Here is a 17,878-nt window from a genome sequence, read left to right as displayed (position 1 = left end):
AGATACTCAGACCTCACCCTGCGCCTACGGAATCATAATGTACAGTTTCACAGTTTCCCAGGATAAACTTAGGACAGCTTTTATAAGAAACATATGTGAAAAATGCAGATTAATGATGTTCAGTTCAGTTCAGTTCAGTCACTCAGTCGTGTCCGACTCTTTGCGACCCCATGAACTGCAGCACGCCAGGCCTCCCTGTCCATCACCAACTCCCGGAGTTCACTCAGACTCACGTCCATCGAGTCAGTGATGCCATCCAGCCATCTCATCCTCTGTCGTCCCCTTCTCCTCCTGCCCGCAATCCCTCCCAGCATCAGAGTCTTTTCCAATGAGTCAACTCTTCGCATGAGGTGGCCAAAGTACTGGAGTTTCAGCTTTAGCAGCATTCTTTCCAAAGAACACCCAGGACTTATCTCCTTTAGAATAGACTGGTTGGATCTCCTTGCAGTCAATATTAGAGCAATATAAATGAATGAGGTAAAGGTGAAATCTTGGATCAGTTTTCCAAATGAATTGAATATCTGAGTAGAACTGGATCTTTAGTTTGATTAAACTTCAACCTATCTCTTACTCAACTATTTCTTCTAATTTGATTTTCCTTTACAATTAATAGAATGCCTAGAGTTTAAAACTGTATTCTTTTATTTAGCAAAACCATGTCACCTCTCACCAGGTTTTTCTGGAGTCGTGTATGGCCAATCATTTTAAAGTACAAAATTTCTTTTTTTTGAAGAGGAGGCAGTTTTTCCATTAGAATGTGTTTAAACATTATTAATGTTGTACTATGTTACATTATTAAAACTTGCTCTGGGATTCTGATCTTTCAGATCAGATCAGATCAGTCGCTCAGTCGTGTCCGACTCTTTGCGACCCCATGAATCGCAGCACGCCAGGCCTCCCTGTCCATCACCAACTCCCAGAGTTCACTCAGACTCACGTCCATCGAGTCAGTGATACCATCCAGCCATCTCATCCTCTGTCATCCCCTTCTCCTCCTGCCCCCAATTCCTCCCAGCATCAGAGTCTTTTCCAATGAGTCAACTCTTCGCATGAGGTGGCCAAAGTACTGGAGTTTCAGCTTTAGCATCATTCCTTCCAAAGAAATCCCAGGGCTGATCTCCTTCAGAATGGACTGGTTGGATCTCCTTGCAGTCCAAGGGACTCTCAAGAGTCTTCTCCAACACCACAGTTCAAAAGCATCAATTCTTCGGCGCTCAGCTTTCTTCACAGTCCAAGTCTCATATCCATACATGACCACAGGAAAAACCAGAGCCTTGACTAGACGAACCTTTGTTGGTAAAGTAATGTCTCTGCTTTTGAATATGCTGTCTAGGTTGGTCATAACTTTCCTTCCAAGGAGTAAGCGTCTTTTAATTTCATGGCTGCAGTCACCATCTGTAGTGATTTTGAAGCCCAGAAAAATAAAGTCTGACACTGTTTCCACTGTTTCCCCATCTATTTCCCATGAAGTGATGGGACCAGATGCCATGATCTTCATTTTCTGAATGTTGAGCTTTAAGCCAACTTTTTCACTCTCCACTTTCACTTGCATCAAGAGGCTTTTGAGTTCCTCTTCACTTTCTGCCATAAGGGTGGTGTCATCTGCATATCTGAGGTTATTGATATTTCTCCCAGCAATCTTGATTCCAGCTTGTGTTTCTTCCAGTCCAGCATTTCTCATGATGTTCTCTGCATATAAGTTAAATAAGCACGGTGACAATATACAGCCTTGACGAACTCCTTTTCCTATTTGGAACCAGTCTGTGGTTCCATGTCCAGTTCTAACTGTTGCTTCCTGACCTGCATACAAATTTCTCAAGAGGCAGATCAGGTGGTCTGGTATTCCCATCTCTTTCAGAATTTTCCACAGTTTCTTGTGATCCACACAGTCAAAGGCTTTGGCATAGTCAATAAAGCAGAAATAGATGTTTTTCTGGAACTCTCTTGCTTTTTCTATGATCCAGCGGCTGTTGGCAATTTGATCTCTGGTTCCTCTGCCTTTTCTAAAACCAGCTTGAACATCAGGAAGTTCATGGTTCACATATCGCTGAAGCCTGGCTTGGATTATTTTGAGCATTACTTTACTAGCGTGTGAGATGAGTGCAATTGTGCGGTAGTTTGAGCATTCTTTGGCATTGCCTTTCTTTGGTATTGGAATGAAAACTGACCTTTTCCAGTCCTGTGGCCACTGCTGAGTTCTCCAAATTTGCTGGCGTATTGAGTACAGCACTTTCACAGCATCATCTTTCAGGATTTGAAATAGCTCCACTGGAATTCCATCACCTCCACTAGCTTTGTTCGTAGTGATGCTTTCTAAGGCCCACTTGACTTCACATTCCAGGATGTCTGGCTCTAGGTCAGTGATCACACCATCGTGATTATCTGGGTCGTGAAGATCTTTTTTGTACAGTTCTTCTGTGTATTCTTGCCATCTCTTCTTAATGTCTTCTGCTTCTGTTACGTCCATACCATTTCTGTCCTTTATCGAGCCCATCTTTGCATGAAATGTACCTTTGGTATCTCTGATTTTCTTGAAGAGATCCCTAGTCTTTCCCATTCTGTTGTTTTCCTCTATTTCTTTGCACTGATCGCTGAAGAAGGCTTTCTTATCTCTTCTTGCTATTCTCTGGAACTCTGCATTCAGATGTTTATATCTTTCCTTTTCTCCTTTGCTTTTCACTTCTCTTCTTTTCACAGCTATTTGTAAGGCCTCCCCAGACAGCCATTTTGATTTTTTGCATTTCTTTTCTATGAGAATGGTCTTGATCCCTGTCTCCTGTACAGTGTCAAGAACCTCATTCCATAGTTCATCAGGCACTCTATCTATCAGATCTAGGCCCTTAAATCTATTTCTCACTTCCACTGTATAATCATAAGGGATTTGATTTAGGTCATATCTGAATGGTCTAGTGGTTTTCCCTACTTTCTTCAATTTAAATCTGAATTTGGCAATAAGGAGTTCATGGTCTGAGCCACAGTCAGCTCCTGGTCTTGTTTTTGCTGACTGTATAGAGCTTCTCCATCTTTGGCTGCAAAGAATATAATCAATCTGATTTCAACGTTGACCATCTGGTGATGTCCATGTGTAGAGTCTTCTCTTGTGTTGTTGGAAGATGGTGTTTGTTATGACCAGTGCATTTTCTTGGCAAAACTCTATTAGTCTTTGCCCTGCTTCATTCCGTATTCCAAGGCCAAATTTTCCTGTTACTCCAGGTGTTTCTTGACTTCCTACTTTTGCATTCCAGTCCCCTATAATGAAAAGCACATCTTTTTTTGGGTGTTAGTTCTAAAAGGTCTTGTAGGTCTTCATAGAACAGTTCAACTTCAGCTTCTTCGGCGTTACTGGTTGGGGCATAGACTTGGATTACTGTAATATTGAATGGTTTGCCTTGGAAAAAAACAGAGATCATTCTGTCATTTTTGAGATTACATCCAAGTACTGCATTTTGGACTCTTTTTTTGACCATGATGGCCACTCCATTTCTTCTGAGGGATTCCTGCCCGCAGTAGTAGATATAATGGTCATCTGAGTTAAATTCACCCATTCCAGTCCATTTCAGTTCGCTGATTCCTAGAATGTCGACATTCACTCTTGCCATCTCTTGTTTGACCACTTCCAATTTGCCTTGATTCATGGACCTGACATTCCAGGTTCCTATGCATTATTGCCCTTTACAGCATCGGACCTTGCTTTGGGTGAATTTAAAAGGCACCATGATAATAAACTTCAGACTAACAGAATTCATATTCTTTGTGTAAGTGAAATATTATAATTAAGAGTAGTTATATTAGAATTTTTAATAATGTAATTTCTTAGAGAAGTCTAAGATTCAGAGCAAAATTGAGAGAAAAGTGGAGTGAGTTCCCATATACCTCCTGGCCTCAAACATGCATATCCTCCCCCATTGTCAACATCCTTAATAAGAGTAGTTTTTGTTACAACTGATGAACTTACATTGATGCAGCATATTTTTCAAATCCATAAGTTACATTATGGTTCACCTTTTTTTTTTTAATGTCATTTTATTGTGGTAAAGAGGCTTCCCTGGTGGCTCAGACAGTAAAGGATCTTCCTGCAATCCAGGAGACCTGGATTTGATCTGTAAATTGGGAAGATCCCTTGAAGAAGAGAATGGCTACCTACTCTAGTATTCTTGCCTGAGAAATTCCATAGACAGAGGAGCCTGGGAGGCTATAGTCCGTGGGGTCACAAAGAGTTGGACATGACTGAGTGACTAACACTATTGTAGTAAAAGTCACATAATATAGAACATACTATTTTAACCATTTCATGCAAAAACTGGCACAATAAAGGACAGAAATGGTATGGATCTAAGAGAAACAGGAGATGTTAAGAAGAGGTGGCAAGAATACACAGAAGATCTATACAAAAAAGATCTTAATGACCCAGCTAACCGTGATAGTGTATCACTCACCTAGAGCCAAACATCCTGAACTATGAAATCAAGTGGGCCTTAGGAAACGTCACTATGAACAAAGCTAGTGAAGGTGATGGAATTCCATCTGACCTATTTCAAATCCTAAGAGATGATGCTTTAAAGTGCTGCACTCAATATACCAGCAAACTCAGAAAACTCAACAGTGGCCACAGGACTGGAAAAGGTCAGTTTTCATTCTAATCCCAAAGGAGGCAATGCCAAAGACTGTTCAAACCACCACACAATTGCACTCATTTCACATGCTAGCAAGGTAATGCTTGAAATTCTTCAAGCTGGGCTAAAACAGCATGTGAACTGAGAACTTCCAGATGTTCAAACTGGATTTAGAAAAGGCAGAGGAACCAGAGGTCAAATTGCCAAATCCATTGGATCATCGAAAAAGAAAGAGTTCCAGAAAAACATCTACTTCTTCTTTATTGAAGAAGTATGCCAAAGCTTTTGACTGTGTGGTATGGAAACTTCTGAAAGAGATGGGAATATCAGATCACCTAACCTGCCTCCTGAGAAATCTGTATGTAGGTCAATAAGCAGCAGGTAGAATCAGACATGAAACAGTGGATTTGTTCCAAATTGGAAAAGGAGTATGCCAAGGCTGTATATTGTCACCCTGCTTATTTAACTTATATGAGGAGTACATTGTGTGAAATGCTGGGCTGGATGAAGCACAAGCTGGAATCAAGATTTCCAGGAGAAATATCAATAATCTCAGATATGCAGATGACACCATCCTTATGTCAGAAAGCAAAGAGAAACTAAAGAGTCTCTTGATGAAGGTGAAAGAGGAGAGTGAAAAAGCTGACTTAAAACTCAATATTCAAAAAACAAAGATCATGGCATCTGGTCCCATCACTTCATGGGAAGTAGATGGGGAAACAGTGGAAACAGTAACTTTATTTTCTTGGGTTCCAAAATCACTGAGGATGGTGACTGCAGCCATTAAATTAAAGGACACTTGCTCCTTGGAAGAAAAGTTATGACCAACCTAGATAGCATATTAAAAAGCAGAGACATTACTTTGCTCACAAAGGTCTATATAATCAAAGCTATGGTTTTTCCAGTAGTCATGTATGGGTGTGAGAGTTGGACCATAAAGAAGGCTGAGCACCTAAGAATTGATACTTTTGAACTGTGGTGTTGGAGAAGACTGTTGAGAGTCCCTTGGACTACAAGCAGATCAAACTAGTCAATCCTAAAGAAAATCAGTCCTGAATATTCATTGGAGGGACAGATGCTGGAGCTGAAGCTCCCATACTTTGGCCAGCTGATATGAAGAACCAACTCATTAGAAAAGACTCATACTGAAAAAGATTGAAGGCAGGAGGAGAAGAGGATGACAGAGGCTGAGATGGTTGGATGGCATCACTGACTCAGTGAACATGAGTTTGAGCAAACTCCAGGAGATGGAGAAGGACAGTGAAGCCAGGCTTGTTTCAGTCCATGGGGTCTCAAAGAGTCAGGCATGACTGAGCAATTGAACAACAACATTTTAACCATGTTTATCTGTAGAGTTCAGTAACATGAAGTACATTCACATTGTTCTGCAACTCTTAACGTCACCCATCTTCTGAATTTTAACCTTCCTGGACTGAAACTCTGTCCCCATTAAACACTAACTCCCCATTCACCCTCCCCACCCTACCCCATGTCCTGGTTCCTGGCATCTACCAATGTACTTTCTGATGCTATGAACCTGACTATTCTAAATACCTCATATCAGAGGAATCACAGTATTTGCACATTTTGGTTCACTGTTGGTTGTCTGGAAAATTTATGATGATGTATACCCAATATCATGATATCATACAGACAGAATATTTTTACTGCCCGAAAAACTCACTGTGCTCTGTCTATTCATCCCTTTCCCCATCCCAACCCCTGGAAATCCCTAATCTTTTTTTTGTATCCATGGTTGCCTTTTCCAGAGTGTCATATATTTGAACTCATACAATATGTAGCCTCTTCAGATTGGTTTATTTCGTTTAATCATATGCATTTATTGTTCCCCCATGTCTCTTCATGGCTTGATAGCTCATTTCATTTTAGCACTGAATGTTATTCCATTGTATAAATGTACCAATTTATGTATCCATTCACCTACTGAAGGATATCTTAGTTGTTTCTAAGTTTGGACAATCATGGATAAAATTGTTCTAAACGTCTATGTGCAGGTTTTTGTGTGGACCTCAGCTCTCATATTCTTTGGGTAAATATCAAGGAACACAATTATTGAATTATATATTAAGAGTATGTTTAGTTTTGTAAGAAATTGCCAAACTTTTCCAAAGTAAATATGTAAAAAGAAAACTTTGTGGTGATCATTACCTTGAAATTAAAGATTATATATCATTGGAAATCACAGTAATCCATTTATACTTAAGAGGAAGATATCTCAGGATGGATCAAATTGCCAACATCTGCTGGATCATGGAAAAAGCAAGAGAGTTCCAGAAAAACATCTATTTCTGCTTTATTGACTATGCCAAAGCCTTTGACTGTGTGGATCACAAGAAACTGTGGAAAATTCTGAAAGAGATGGGAATACCAGACCACCTGACCTGCCTCTTGAGAAACCTGTATGCAGGTCAGGAAGCAACAGTTAGAACTGGACATGGAACAGCAGACTAGTTCCAAATAGGAAAAGGAGTATGTCAAGGCTGTATATTGTCCCCCTGCTGATTTAACTTATATGCAGGGTACATCATGAGAAATGCTGGACTGGAAGAAGCACAAGCTGGAATCAAGATTGCTGGGAGAAATATCAATAACCTCAGATATGCAGATGACACCACCCTTATGGCAGAAAGTGAAGAGGAACTAAAGAACCTCTTGATGAAAGTGAAAGAGGAGAGTGAAAAAGTTGGCTTAAAGCTCAACATTCAGAAAACAAAGATCATGGCATCTGGTCCCATCACTTCATGGGAAATAGATGGGGAAACAGTGAAAATAGTGTCAGACTATTTTGGGGGCTCCAAAATCACTTCAGGTGGTGATTGCAGCCATGAAATTAAAAGATGCTTACTCCTTGGAAGGAAAGTTATGACCAACCTAGACAGCATATTAAAAAGCAGAGAGATTACTTTGCCAAAAAAGGTACGTCTAGTCAAGACTATGGATTTTCCAGTGGTCATGTATGGGTGTGAGAGTTGGACTGCGAAGAAAGCTGAGTGCCAAATAATTGATGCTTTTGAACTGTGGTGTTGGAGAAGACTCTTGAGAGTCCCTTGGACTGCAAGGAGATCCAACCAGTCCATCCTAAGAGACCAGTTCTGGGTGTTCATTGGAAGCACTGATGTTGAAGCTGAAACTCCAGTACTTTGGCCACCTCATGCAAAGAGTTGACTCATTGGAAAAGACCCTGATGCTGGGAAAGATCAAAGGCAGGAGGAGAAGGGATGGCAGAGGATGAGATGGCTGGATGACATCACCAACTCGATGCACATGAGTTTGTGTGCACTCCGGCAGTTGGTGATGGACAGGGAGGCCTGGCATGCTGTGAATCATGGGGTCGCAAAGAGTCAAAAATGACTGAGCGACTGAACTGAACTGAACTGATCTCAGGAGAGATGTTTCTAACCCCCATTTTTCAAATAAATTATATGGGTACACAGTTTTATTATAACAATATGCAAATTGTATATAGATTCAGCTTAAATAGGATCTTTGCACCAACCCCGCTAATGTTCTTTATTCTTTGTCTTTGTAATAAATAATTTATGTATATTCTTGAAATTTCTCCCTGATAAAGAAAAATAGTAATAGTGATTTGTCTTCTCAAAAGCATTTACAGCAATAGTTTTTCTTAAAACATTTAACTATCTAGCATATATACATTATTTAAATTGCTTAGTGCTTATGTAAAAGCAAGTTGGCTAAGTCAGGGTTTTATTTGGTCAAATTATAATTATGAATGACCATTTTTTGAGGAGTCTATCAATCATACTTTTTCACTGGATAGGAGGTAAGAGTCAATGACCTTGTTGAGACTTGAGTTCTTAAAAGTCTCACATATTAGTTCCTAAGTACAAATGTAAGATTAAGATTAGAGGCAGTAATTAACTAGACACTCAAAGTTTTAAAAGAGTTTTAACAGGTAGCAGTATAGAAAACGGAGAAGGCAATGGCACCCCACTCCAGTACTCTTGCCTGGAAAATCCCATGGACGGAGGAGCCTGGTAGGCTGCAGTCCATGGGGTCGCTAAGAGTCGGACACCGCTGAGCGACTTCACTTTCACTTTTCACTTTCATGCATTAGAGAAGGAAATGGCAACCCACTCCAGTGTTCTTGCCTGGAGAATCCCAGGGACGGGGGAGCCTGGTGGGCTGCCATCTATGGGGGTCTCACAGAATCGGACACGACTGAAGCAACTTAGCAGCAGCAGCAGCAGCAGTATAGAAAGGGTATCAAACTGTAAACCCAAGGGATTATATGTCATTTGAAAAAAAAGATTTTCTAGTTCTCAGCCAAGAAGTCTCTGGAATTTATTGAAAGTTATATTGTCTAGGGAAAAAATAAAAATGTTAGATTTGATATAAAAATATTCAGTTATTTATTCATTTATTTATTTGATGAATTCCAAATATTAATAACTTTATAACAACATGTAATATATCAAAATTAAACTAATATCTTTCAGACTAATTCAAGAAGAAAAAGAATCCACAGAGTTACGTGCTGAAGAAATTGAGAACAGAGTGGCTAGTGTGAGTCTGGAAGGCCTGAATTTAGCAAGGGTCCACCCAGGTACCTCCATCACTGCCTCGGTCACAGCTTCTTCGCTGGCCAGCTCGTCTCCCCCTAGCGGACACTCAACACCAAAGCTCACACCTCGAAGTCCTGCCAGGGAAATGGATCGGATGGGAGTCATGACACTGGTATGATGTGTCCAGAGAACCTTTGCTTCCATTAGAATTACTGATGCATTAGCTAAAATTTATTGGATATTTCTTCTCATCTAAAAGCTTTCTGTGTGTTTTATCATTTTTCTCTTTTTCTTAACAAACCTATGTGATAAGTACAAATATTAATCTAACTATTTCATATTAATATGAAATATTAATAAATATGAAATTAATATTTCACATTAATATTTCCTCATTTCATAAATGAGGAAACAAAGCCTAATAAAAACCTATGTGATAAGTACAAATATTAATCCAACTGTAAAATAAGGAAATGAAGCCTACACAGCTATAATTTCCCAAGGCCACGTAATTAGTAAATGGAAGGAAGAGCAGAAATCTAAATATCACATCAGAAATCTGAATAATTTAAACCGTTAAGTTCATTTTTACTGATGACATCTTGATGAAGTACATTGAGACTGGGTGTTTTTTTTTTAACACAGTTTCAAAAATATTTATTATAATTGCTTCAATACACCAACATAGAATGTTATAATTTTATAATGTAAAATTATAATTCTAAAAGAAGAGCTTAAATTCTAAAACAATAGCAGCAATTTCCTGAGCCTTATAATTCCATGTCAAAAGTTTCACCCTTCTTTATCCTTTAATCTTTTATTTCATGTATCTTCCTTTGAGATTAAAAGTCAGAAATCTAAATTACGAAGTACTCTTAACATATGAAAGAAAAATTAAAATACCCCTTGCCAAAAATAATATAGGCAGAGTGACTGCTGACTGTCATGATGTTTAGTCACTTTATTCTCATGATAACATTTGAAAATCTAAGGGCATTATCTTGACTATAAGTAATTGAAATGTTGAGGGTATGGATAAGTGTCCTTGTTCAACACAGCTAGTAAAGAGGAGCTGAATTTTTCTTCAAATTTGCTAAGTCAAAAGCATATACTATTTTATCTTTGTTGTTTTCAGTGATTAGGAGGGAAACATATTTCAATATATTTTCTGTGATTACCTGGGAAATATGTTGAAAGGACAACAATAGTGAAGATGTAAATATTCTGAACTCTTTATGAGGGAAAAGTCTATGTTTTGTCATGAATATTAGAACTATATTAAAACAATAAAATTTAAATTAAAAATAAAAGTTTGGAGATGGAGATTAATTAAAACATAAATAGATCAAATAATAGATGATATTCTGCAAAAATCTTGTACAAGTATAACAAATGGAGGAGAAATTAATAATAGGACAGAATAATATGATATAAGTGTATATAGTATTTCTGGTCAGAAGGCTGTGAAGCCTCTGTAAAAAGTGTCACAATGCCTGCATCTGTGTACGTGTGTATAATATATGAACAATGAAGTTTAATTCAATTTCTAAATGATCGTTAAATAAATCTTTAAAAAAATATGTTGCAATAATGTGTATTGTGGTAAAAAATGGCATTAGAATTAATATATATAAATGCACACATGTGTGCATATATGTATGTGTGTGTGTGTGTGTGTGTGTGTGTATATATATATATATATATATATAATATTCTCACCCCAAGGGGAAAACTACCTTGTAAGTAAATGATTTTTAGATTTTATCTTCATAAAATTTCTCCTATGTATATCAGTTTAGGTATGTTTTTCTTAAATTTTGCACTGAAAATTGGAACAGAAGGCTATTTATGAGGCAGTATTTCCTATATCCAAAGTCTTTACAATTATGAAACTTCCAGGCAATAAAATCTATATAAAAGAGAAATGATGAAAAAAAATTAAAAAGGAAATACCTCCTTCAACCATTGACTATTCTGCTGCTGCTGCTGCTAAGTCGCTTCAGTCGTGTCCTATTCCTTGCTTATTTCCAGATGGAAAATCCAAATAAAGACCAACTAATCAAAGCAGATCCCAGCTAGATACAGCACAACCTTTTAGCCAATGTACTAAGATAAACTAACCCAATATACTGAGCTACATTTTGATCTATGACCAAATTATGATCTCCTTATTTTAGAAATCAGGAACCGAACTTCCTTGGTGGTCCAGTGGTTAAGACTCCACACGTCCACTAAAGGGAACACAGTTTTGATCCTTAGTCAGGGAACTGAAATCCCACAGGCCGTGGGGTATGCCCTCCCCTCTAAAATCCGGGAACCATCCATCTGATTAGAGTCATTAAAAATGATATTGTATTTGGCTTAGTTTCTGCATGTGCAATTTATGCTATGTATGTTGATGATCTACTTGTCATCAAAGCTGTAGTAAGAATATTGGCCCACAAGGGTATAATTTACTTAGCATTCAAGCCAAGAGAACTTTGATTATTTCTGTACTGCTATTATTTTCTACACTTTTTCAGCCTATTATTTTGACCTTTTAAGTATTTTCATTATATATTAGCATTATAACCTTTGACAGTGTTGTTATTTTTATAATAACAAAATAATATATTTGTATCCATTTAGACATAATGTTTGGTTGTGTATGAATAGGATGCCACTGCTCTCATGCATTTTCTTGAGCAGTTATAAATAAAACAATGGTAAATGAACATTACTATACTATAATTAGAGTACTTAAAAGCTATTTAGAGAATTTCCTGAGGGTAAAAAGGAAAAAAGTAAACAAAAATTAAACATTTAAAATGTTTAATATCTGACTCAATAAAACAAAAAATAAAATCCAGGAGATCCTTATCACCTAGTAGAACTCTGTCATCAAATTCATTTTTGTTACGGTGAAAGACAGGTTTTCCTTTACCTGTAGAAAATACTGGAGAAAAAAATAATTTTGTTGGATGTAATTCATGTTTGAATATAAATTTGAAATCAAAGCAAAATTTGAAATTTTAGGGACAGACAAGCAGAGATTTAAAAGACATTATATTCACTCATATTGTTTATATTTACATATTTAGCAAACATAGGTATTTGTCCTGGTAGTAAAACCTATTGATATCTACATTTACCTCACCACAAATCCACAGGCATAAATAACATTAGTGATATCTAGTTATTTAGAATATTGAATGAGGTAAATCAACCCAATTTTCCATAGCAACAGAAATGTAAAGTATAATGGAATAGTTTAACAAGTGTTTTCCTTACATAAGAAAAATGAACAAATATTAAGTGAATAAATTTTATCTGAGGTCATAAAGAAATAACTTTTTCATTTTGTTTAATTCTGTAAGAGAGCACTATGAAGAAAACAGAAGCCGCAGATATATGCTGTACTTACTGAAGCCAGAGTTTTCGGTATTTGGGTAATAGCATCTGAGAAAGCAGAAGCTTTCAGTATTTCAGATGTCAGAAAGTTTGAGATCACGTAGGAATAGCATAACTGCCCAAAGGAGGTCCAAGGCCCGCATAGGCAAGATAAAAGGGAATGTTTATAAACTACTTGTGTGTGCATTGGCTCTCCCTTTACACATAGTCTTCTTCACTCCCATCTATATTTCCTTGGGAGGATATAGTCCCATATTTACTTATGGCTAGTCACTTCATGTATGTTTCATATTCCCTAAGGTCTGTGTCTCACAGCTCATGTTTCAGGCATGTACACATGATCCCTTCATGAAGACCTGCCCCTCTACCTTGCCATCTAGGAAGTTTCCTCTTGAAAATAGCTCCCTGGAGGAATGCTTTTATAGTGATTAAAATACATTTATTTTGAAAAGAATGGAATGAAAGTTTAAAAAAAGAAAGTTAAATTATAGCTACTATTTAAATTTGTGACCTGGCCAAATGATAATCATTAACTGGTTCTGTTTTGTCTTGTTTTTATTACTGCCAATCATAGCCAAGTGATCTAAGGAAACATCGGAGAAAGGTACTGTACATTTCTTTGATATGATTATTAATTGAATGTTATTTTTTCTATGAAAGATTTAAAATTATCTTTCTGATAATTGAAGCATTTTATTAACATAAAAATATTAAAAATATTTAAGTGCTTTTGAATTGCTTAAATGCAATCATAAGAGCAAATGTCTAAAGATAAAATTGTTTATACTTTCTAGGGTAATGTTTAGACTGTGGGGACTAAATTATCCTGATTTTCCACAGAATTTATAGACCTCTTTTGGAATAATTAGACAGTTTACTGTTGATACTAGAATAGTGATGCTTGTTTTAAAATGTAGGTTTTAACATTGTTGTTGTTCAGTCACTAAGTTGTGTCTGATTCTTTGTGACCTCATGAACTGCAGCACACCAGGCTTCGCTGTCCTTCACTGTCTCCCAGAGTTTACTTAGTTACATAAGACAAGCAAATCAAGAAACAATTACCAATAAAAGATAAAAGATAGCTTTTACTATCTTTAGTAAATAAAAGATAGCTTTTATTTTTAAATAAAAGATAAAAGATAGCTTCTTACTCATACTTCCCAAGAGCCCGGGCATGCCATGATATGTCTGGCCAAGGGGAAGCACCAGGTCAAGACTCAGAAAGTGTGAGGAGAAATCATGGGCAGGAATGTTTATTGTGAAGGTAAATAGGGTCGCAAAGAGTCGGATACGACTGAGCAACTGAACTGAACTGAAGATAAGCAGGCTTAGGACTGACTAGTTTGAGTCATTTCAGTGGGTCATAGGGTCTCGGGTCTATCTCTAGTTGTCTGACACCTAGCCTGTGATGATTAAGGCAGAAGAATAGTGCCTCCTAGAGGGTAAGGACTTCCCTAATAGCTCAGCTGGTAAAGAATCTGCCTGCAGTTCAGGAGACCCAGGCTCTATCCCTGGGTCAGGAAGATCCCCTGGAGAAGGGAATGGCAACCCACTCCAGTATTCTTGCCTGAGAAATCCCAGGGACAGAGGAGCCTGGCGGGCTACAGTCCAGGGGTTTGCAAGAGTCAGACACAATTTAGTGACTGAACCACAATCAGAGTGCAAGAGCCAGATAGAAAAGATGATTTGGGATACTGATCTAGAGTGTTTGGTGTGCATATGGAAGGCACACTCCAGGAACATAGTTTGCTATCTCTAGGAATTAGCTAGCCCAGGGAGGGGCATTCTCAGCATGGCTCCAGATACTACTTTCCTGTTTAGAATGAAGTCAAGAGAATAAATCTTGGGTATAGGAAACAAGCTTCCCTTGTGGCTCAGCTGGTAAATAATCTGCCCACAATGCAGGAGACCTGGGTTTGATCCCTGGGTTAGAAACAAAATGGAATAAAGTTCAGATTCACAAAATAACATTGTGTTAGATAATTGAGAGTGGAAGAGCTCAGATTCAGGAAATCAGATGGGACAAATTTTAAAGATTCAACCTACTATCCAATACATAAATAAATCTATTTTTCAGCATCTTCAAGATGTGATAATCAGCCTATGCCCAAATACTTCTGCAACTAGGGAACTTTTTTTTTTTTTTAATTAAGGGAATCATAGTATGCTTACATGACCTAAATTGATTGAATTTTCTTTTTATTGTCCATCATCTATCTTCTTTTAGTATCTTCTCCTTGACGCTATCCGTTAGTTCTCAACTGCCAAATTTATCACGCATAATGTTATTACCACTTGTCTTTGACTTCCTTCACCACTTAAAAGGATTATACTGGAAATACAGGAAGAAATCTGAGTATATGATATGTGAAATAATTTCAGTGTGCATAAGAGGGGGAAAAAATGTAAAGGAAGATCTTGTGCAGAAATAAAGCCTCAGGGAATTTAGGGAATATAGAAAGATGATTGGTAAGAAAGGAAGGTTATAGTGCGATGACTTCCGCTCCGTGCAGACTGCAGCGCGGACTCAAGCGGCGCCTGCGTGGGCCCGGGACTGAGTTGCTGAAGGCCAGAGTCCTCCTTGGGGGCCCCTGCGAGAGTGGAAAAACCATTTTGGCCTACTTTCTGACACAAGCTTCTGATATCACTGAATACAACCCAACCCAAGGAGTGAGGATCCTGGAATTTGAGAATCCACGTGTTACCAGCAAACAACGAAGGCGCGGGTGTGAATTTGAGCTCTGGGATTGTGGTGGTGATCCAGAGTTCGAGTCTTACTGGCCAGCCCTGATGAAGGACTCTCATGGGGTGGTGATCGTCTTCAATGCCAGCATCCTAAGTCACCTGAAGGAAATTGAGATGTGGTATTCCTGTTTCGTTCAGCAGCAGTTCTTACAGAATACTCCGTGTCTGTTAATTGCACACCACACACCAGGCTCCAGAAGTGACAAAGAAAACCCAGCTCTGGCACCACCCTTGAACAAGCTGAAGCTGGTGCACTCGAATCTTGAGGACTACCCGGAAGAGATCAGGATGGAATTCATCCAGTATTTAAGAAGCATAATCAACTTAGTGTCCGAGAGCAGAGACCCGGAGGAGATATCCACATCCCAAATGAAGTTAATATCAGTGCAGAGCCTGAAGTCCATCCACCTAAGAAGGTTCTCATTTCCCTTTGGCTGTGAAGGCATTTTCTTTATTTGCCCCAAAGACCAGTCAGCCAGGGAGTTGACTCCCTACGGTCTATTCTCTATCCTTAGTTCAGCTGAGAAAATCCTACTGTTGAATTCTGATTCCTTTGCCCCAGATCTCTCCAAAGAGCTGAAAAGGCAAGGTGATTTTTTTTTTTTTTTTTTGCCATCTTCCATATGTCATGTCATTCAAGTTGTGGAATTGTAAAAAAGAAAGAAAGAAAAAAGAAAGGTTACAGAAAGAAAACCACAAACTAACATTTATTGTATATCAGGGTAAGGAGTTATATGCGTGATTTAATTTGCACTTCAAAAGAAATTAAACTGAGTATATTCACTTCTATTTTATTGATAAGAAAATTTAATCTTAGAGTAGATAAGTAATTAGTACGTCACTCAATAAAGAAGAGAAGTCAAGATTCAAATCCATCTCTGAATCTGAAGTCTTTCTCTTCCACTTTACTCATATAGCATGAGATTTAAGTATTATTCAGCGAAAGGGTTTGTGTTTAATGTTTTTAAGAGCTGATATTTTGAAAGTTGGCCTAGTTTGACCTGCCATCTGGAGAGAAGAAGGTGTTTTATAAGAGGGTGTTTCAGAGGAAAAGTCTGAAAACAGAAATAATCAGGCTTCCCAGAAACAATTGTGGAAAACAATCTTGGTAAAATAATGGAACTGTGAAAACATAAATATGTATTAGGAAGAGTTTTGAAATACGCTTTACAAGTTTAGATGAGATGTGAGTTTAGAAAGGGTTTTCCATAGTATCAACATTATGCTGAAAGCAGTTCTTGAAAAAGATTCTTCTAATAGCACTATATTCATTGAAATGGAGAAAAGAGATCTTATTAAGATGTCCTATCCTGTTAAGGGCTTCTCAGGTGGCTCAGTGGTAAAGAATCCACCTGCAGTGCAGGAGAAGGAGATGAGTGTTTGATCCCAGGTCAGGAAGAGCCCCTGGAACAACAGATGACAACCCACTCCAGTATTTTTGCCTGGAGAATACCATGAACGGAAGAGCCTGGCAGGCTACAGCCCATGGTGTTGCAAAGACTGAAGCGACTGAGAACACATGCACTGTGCTGGTAAAAGTAACCTAGGTTTGAATGACAAGAGCCCAGACAGACACTTGTATTGTTTCTCCAATACATGAAGTATCACATATAAACACACTTAAGTATAATAGCTTAATGTAAAGAAACTAGCGAGACATTTATAGACAGAAGACGAGAACATAGTTTTAAACCTTTTGTTATAGCCCTATTGAGACATTTCTTCATCAGAACTTCTAGAACCATACATCTTTCAGCTACGGTTTCCACAATCTTTCAATCTCTCTCTCTCTATATATATATATAATGCACAGTGGTACTATGAAAAATGCAGCATTGTTTTTAAAAATCTTTATCATACAATTCAGTTGGTTGTTGAAAAGTCTTATTTTAATACAGTTCTGTATATCCATCTCTGGCAAAATTTATGGTATCATGAATTGTTCTGGACTTGGAACTAAATTCTTTAAAGAAATCCCTTTCATCGCATCTGCTTATGGTGAACTGTATGTCCTTCTCAATTTTCCCATAAGAAGTAGTGAAATTAAACAGTTTGCGAAAATTCCATTCTTACCTTTATTATTCTCACTTTAAAAAGAAAGTTTTTTTCTTATAAACTGCAGCTTTTTTTTTTTAATATCTGGGAACACATTTAATTAGCCTGATTTAAAACACCCTATCTGATAACATTTTATTTTGTCAAATTCTCACTTCAAAAGTCTCCCACTTAAAAGATGACTATGCATATTTTTAGTGAATTAGTTCAAATATGTGTTCAATAACTTTGTAAAGCTTTTACATTCTGATATATTTAATGGATTCCAAGATAGCTTTTCCATAGTCCCTAGATATTGATGTATGGTGTTTATTTACAGTTAACTAATATTTTTATGTAGTAAGTCCATTTATGTGTGTGTATGTCTCTTTTAACTGGAGTGTCTTAACTTTTAAATAGTTATGAAATTCCTGCTCTTTAATAATGTGAGTTTTTATGTGTAAGACTTATATGCCCTAAATTTCTTGTTTTGCTTTTATATTATAATTACTCAAATAGCCTTGCTTTAATGAGTCTCTATTTTCATCA

The 17,878-nt window shown here is 37.5% G+C and overlaps 1 protein-coding gene and 1 pseudogene across 21 annotated transcripts in view; both read left to right on the top strand.

Moving 5' to 3' along the window:
* Positions 1–17,878, top strand: part of PPFIA2 (PTPRF interacting protein alpha 2) — a 501,225-nt gene that overhangs the window by 403,244 nt on the left and 80,103 nt on the right. For all 21 annotated transcript variants that reach the window (XR_011566513.1, XM_070788874.1, XM_070788862.1 and 18 more), the window contains 2 exons: positions 9,095–9,332; positions 13,125–13,154. Coding sequence is in view for 20 of the 21 variants with exons in the window: in XM_070788874.1 (XP_070644975.1) it covers positions 9,095–9,332; positions 13,125–13,154 (268 nt within the window). In the remaining variant the exon portion in view is untranslated. The remainder of the gene's footprint in view (positions 1–9,094; positions 9,333–13,124; positions 13,155–17,878) is intronic.
* On the top strand, positions 15,044–15,949 carry LOC109558286 (intraflagellar transport protein 22 homolog pseudogene; annotated as a pseudogene).

The sequence above is a fragment of the Bos indicus genome, chromosome 5, assembly GCF_029378745.1.
Source record: "Bos indicus isolate NIAB-ARS_2022 breed Sahiwal x Tharparkar chromosome 5, NIAB-ARS_B.indTharparkar_mat_pri_1.0, whole genome shotgun sequence".
Lineage (NCBI taxonomy): Eukaryota > Metazoa > Chordata > Mammalia > Artiodactyla > Bovidae > Bos > Bos indicus.
The sequence above is the reverse complement of the archived record's forward strand: the minus strand, read 5'-3'. Positions and strand labels throughout refer to the sequence as shown.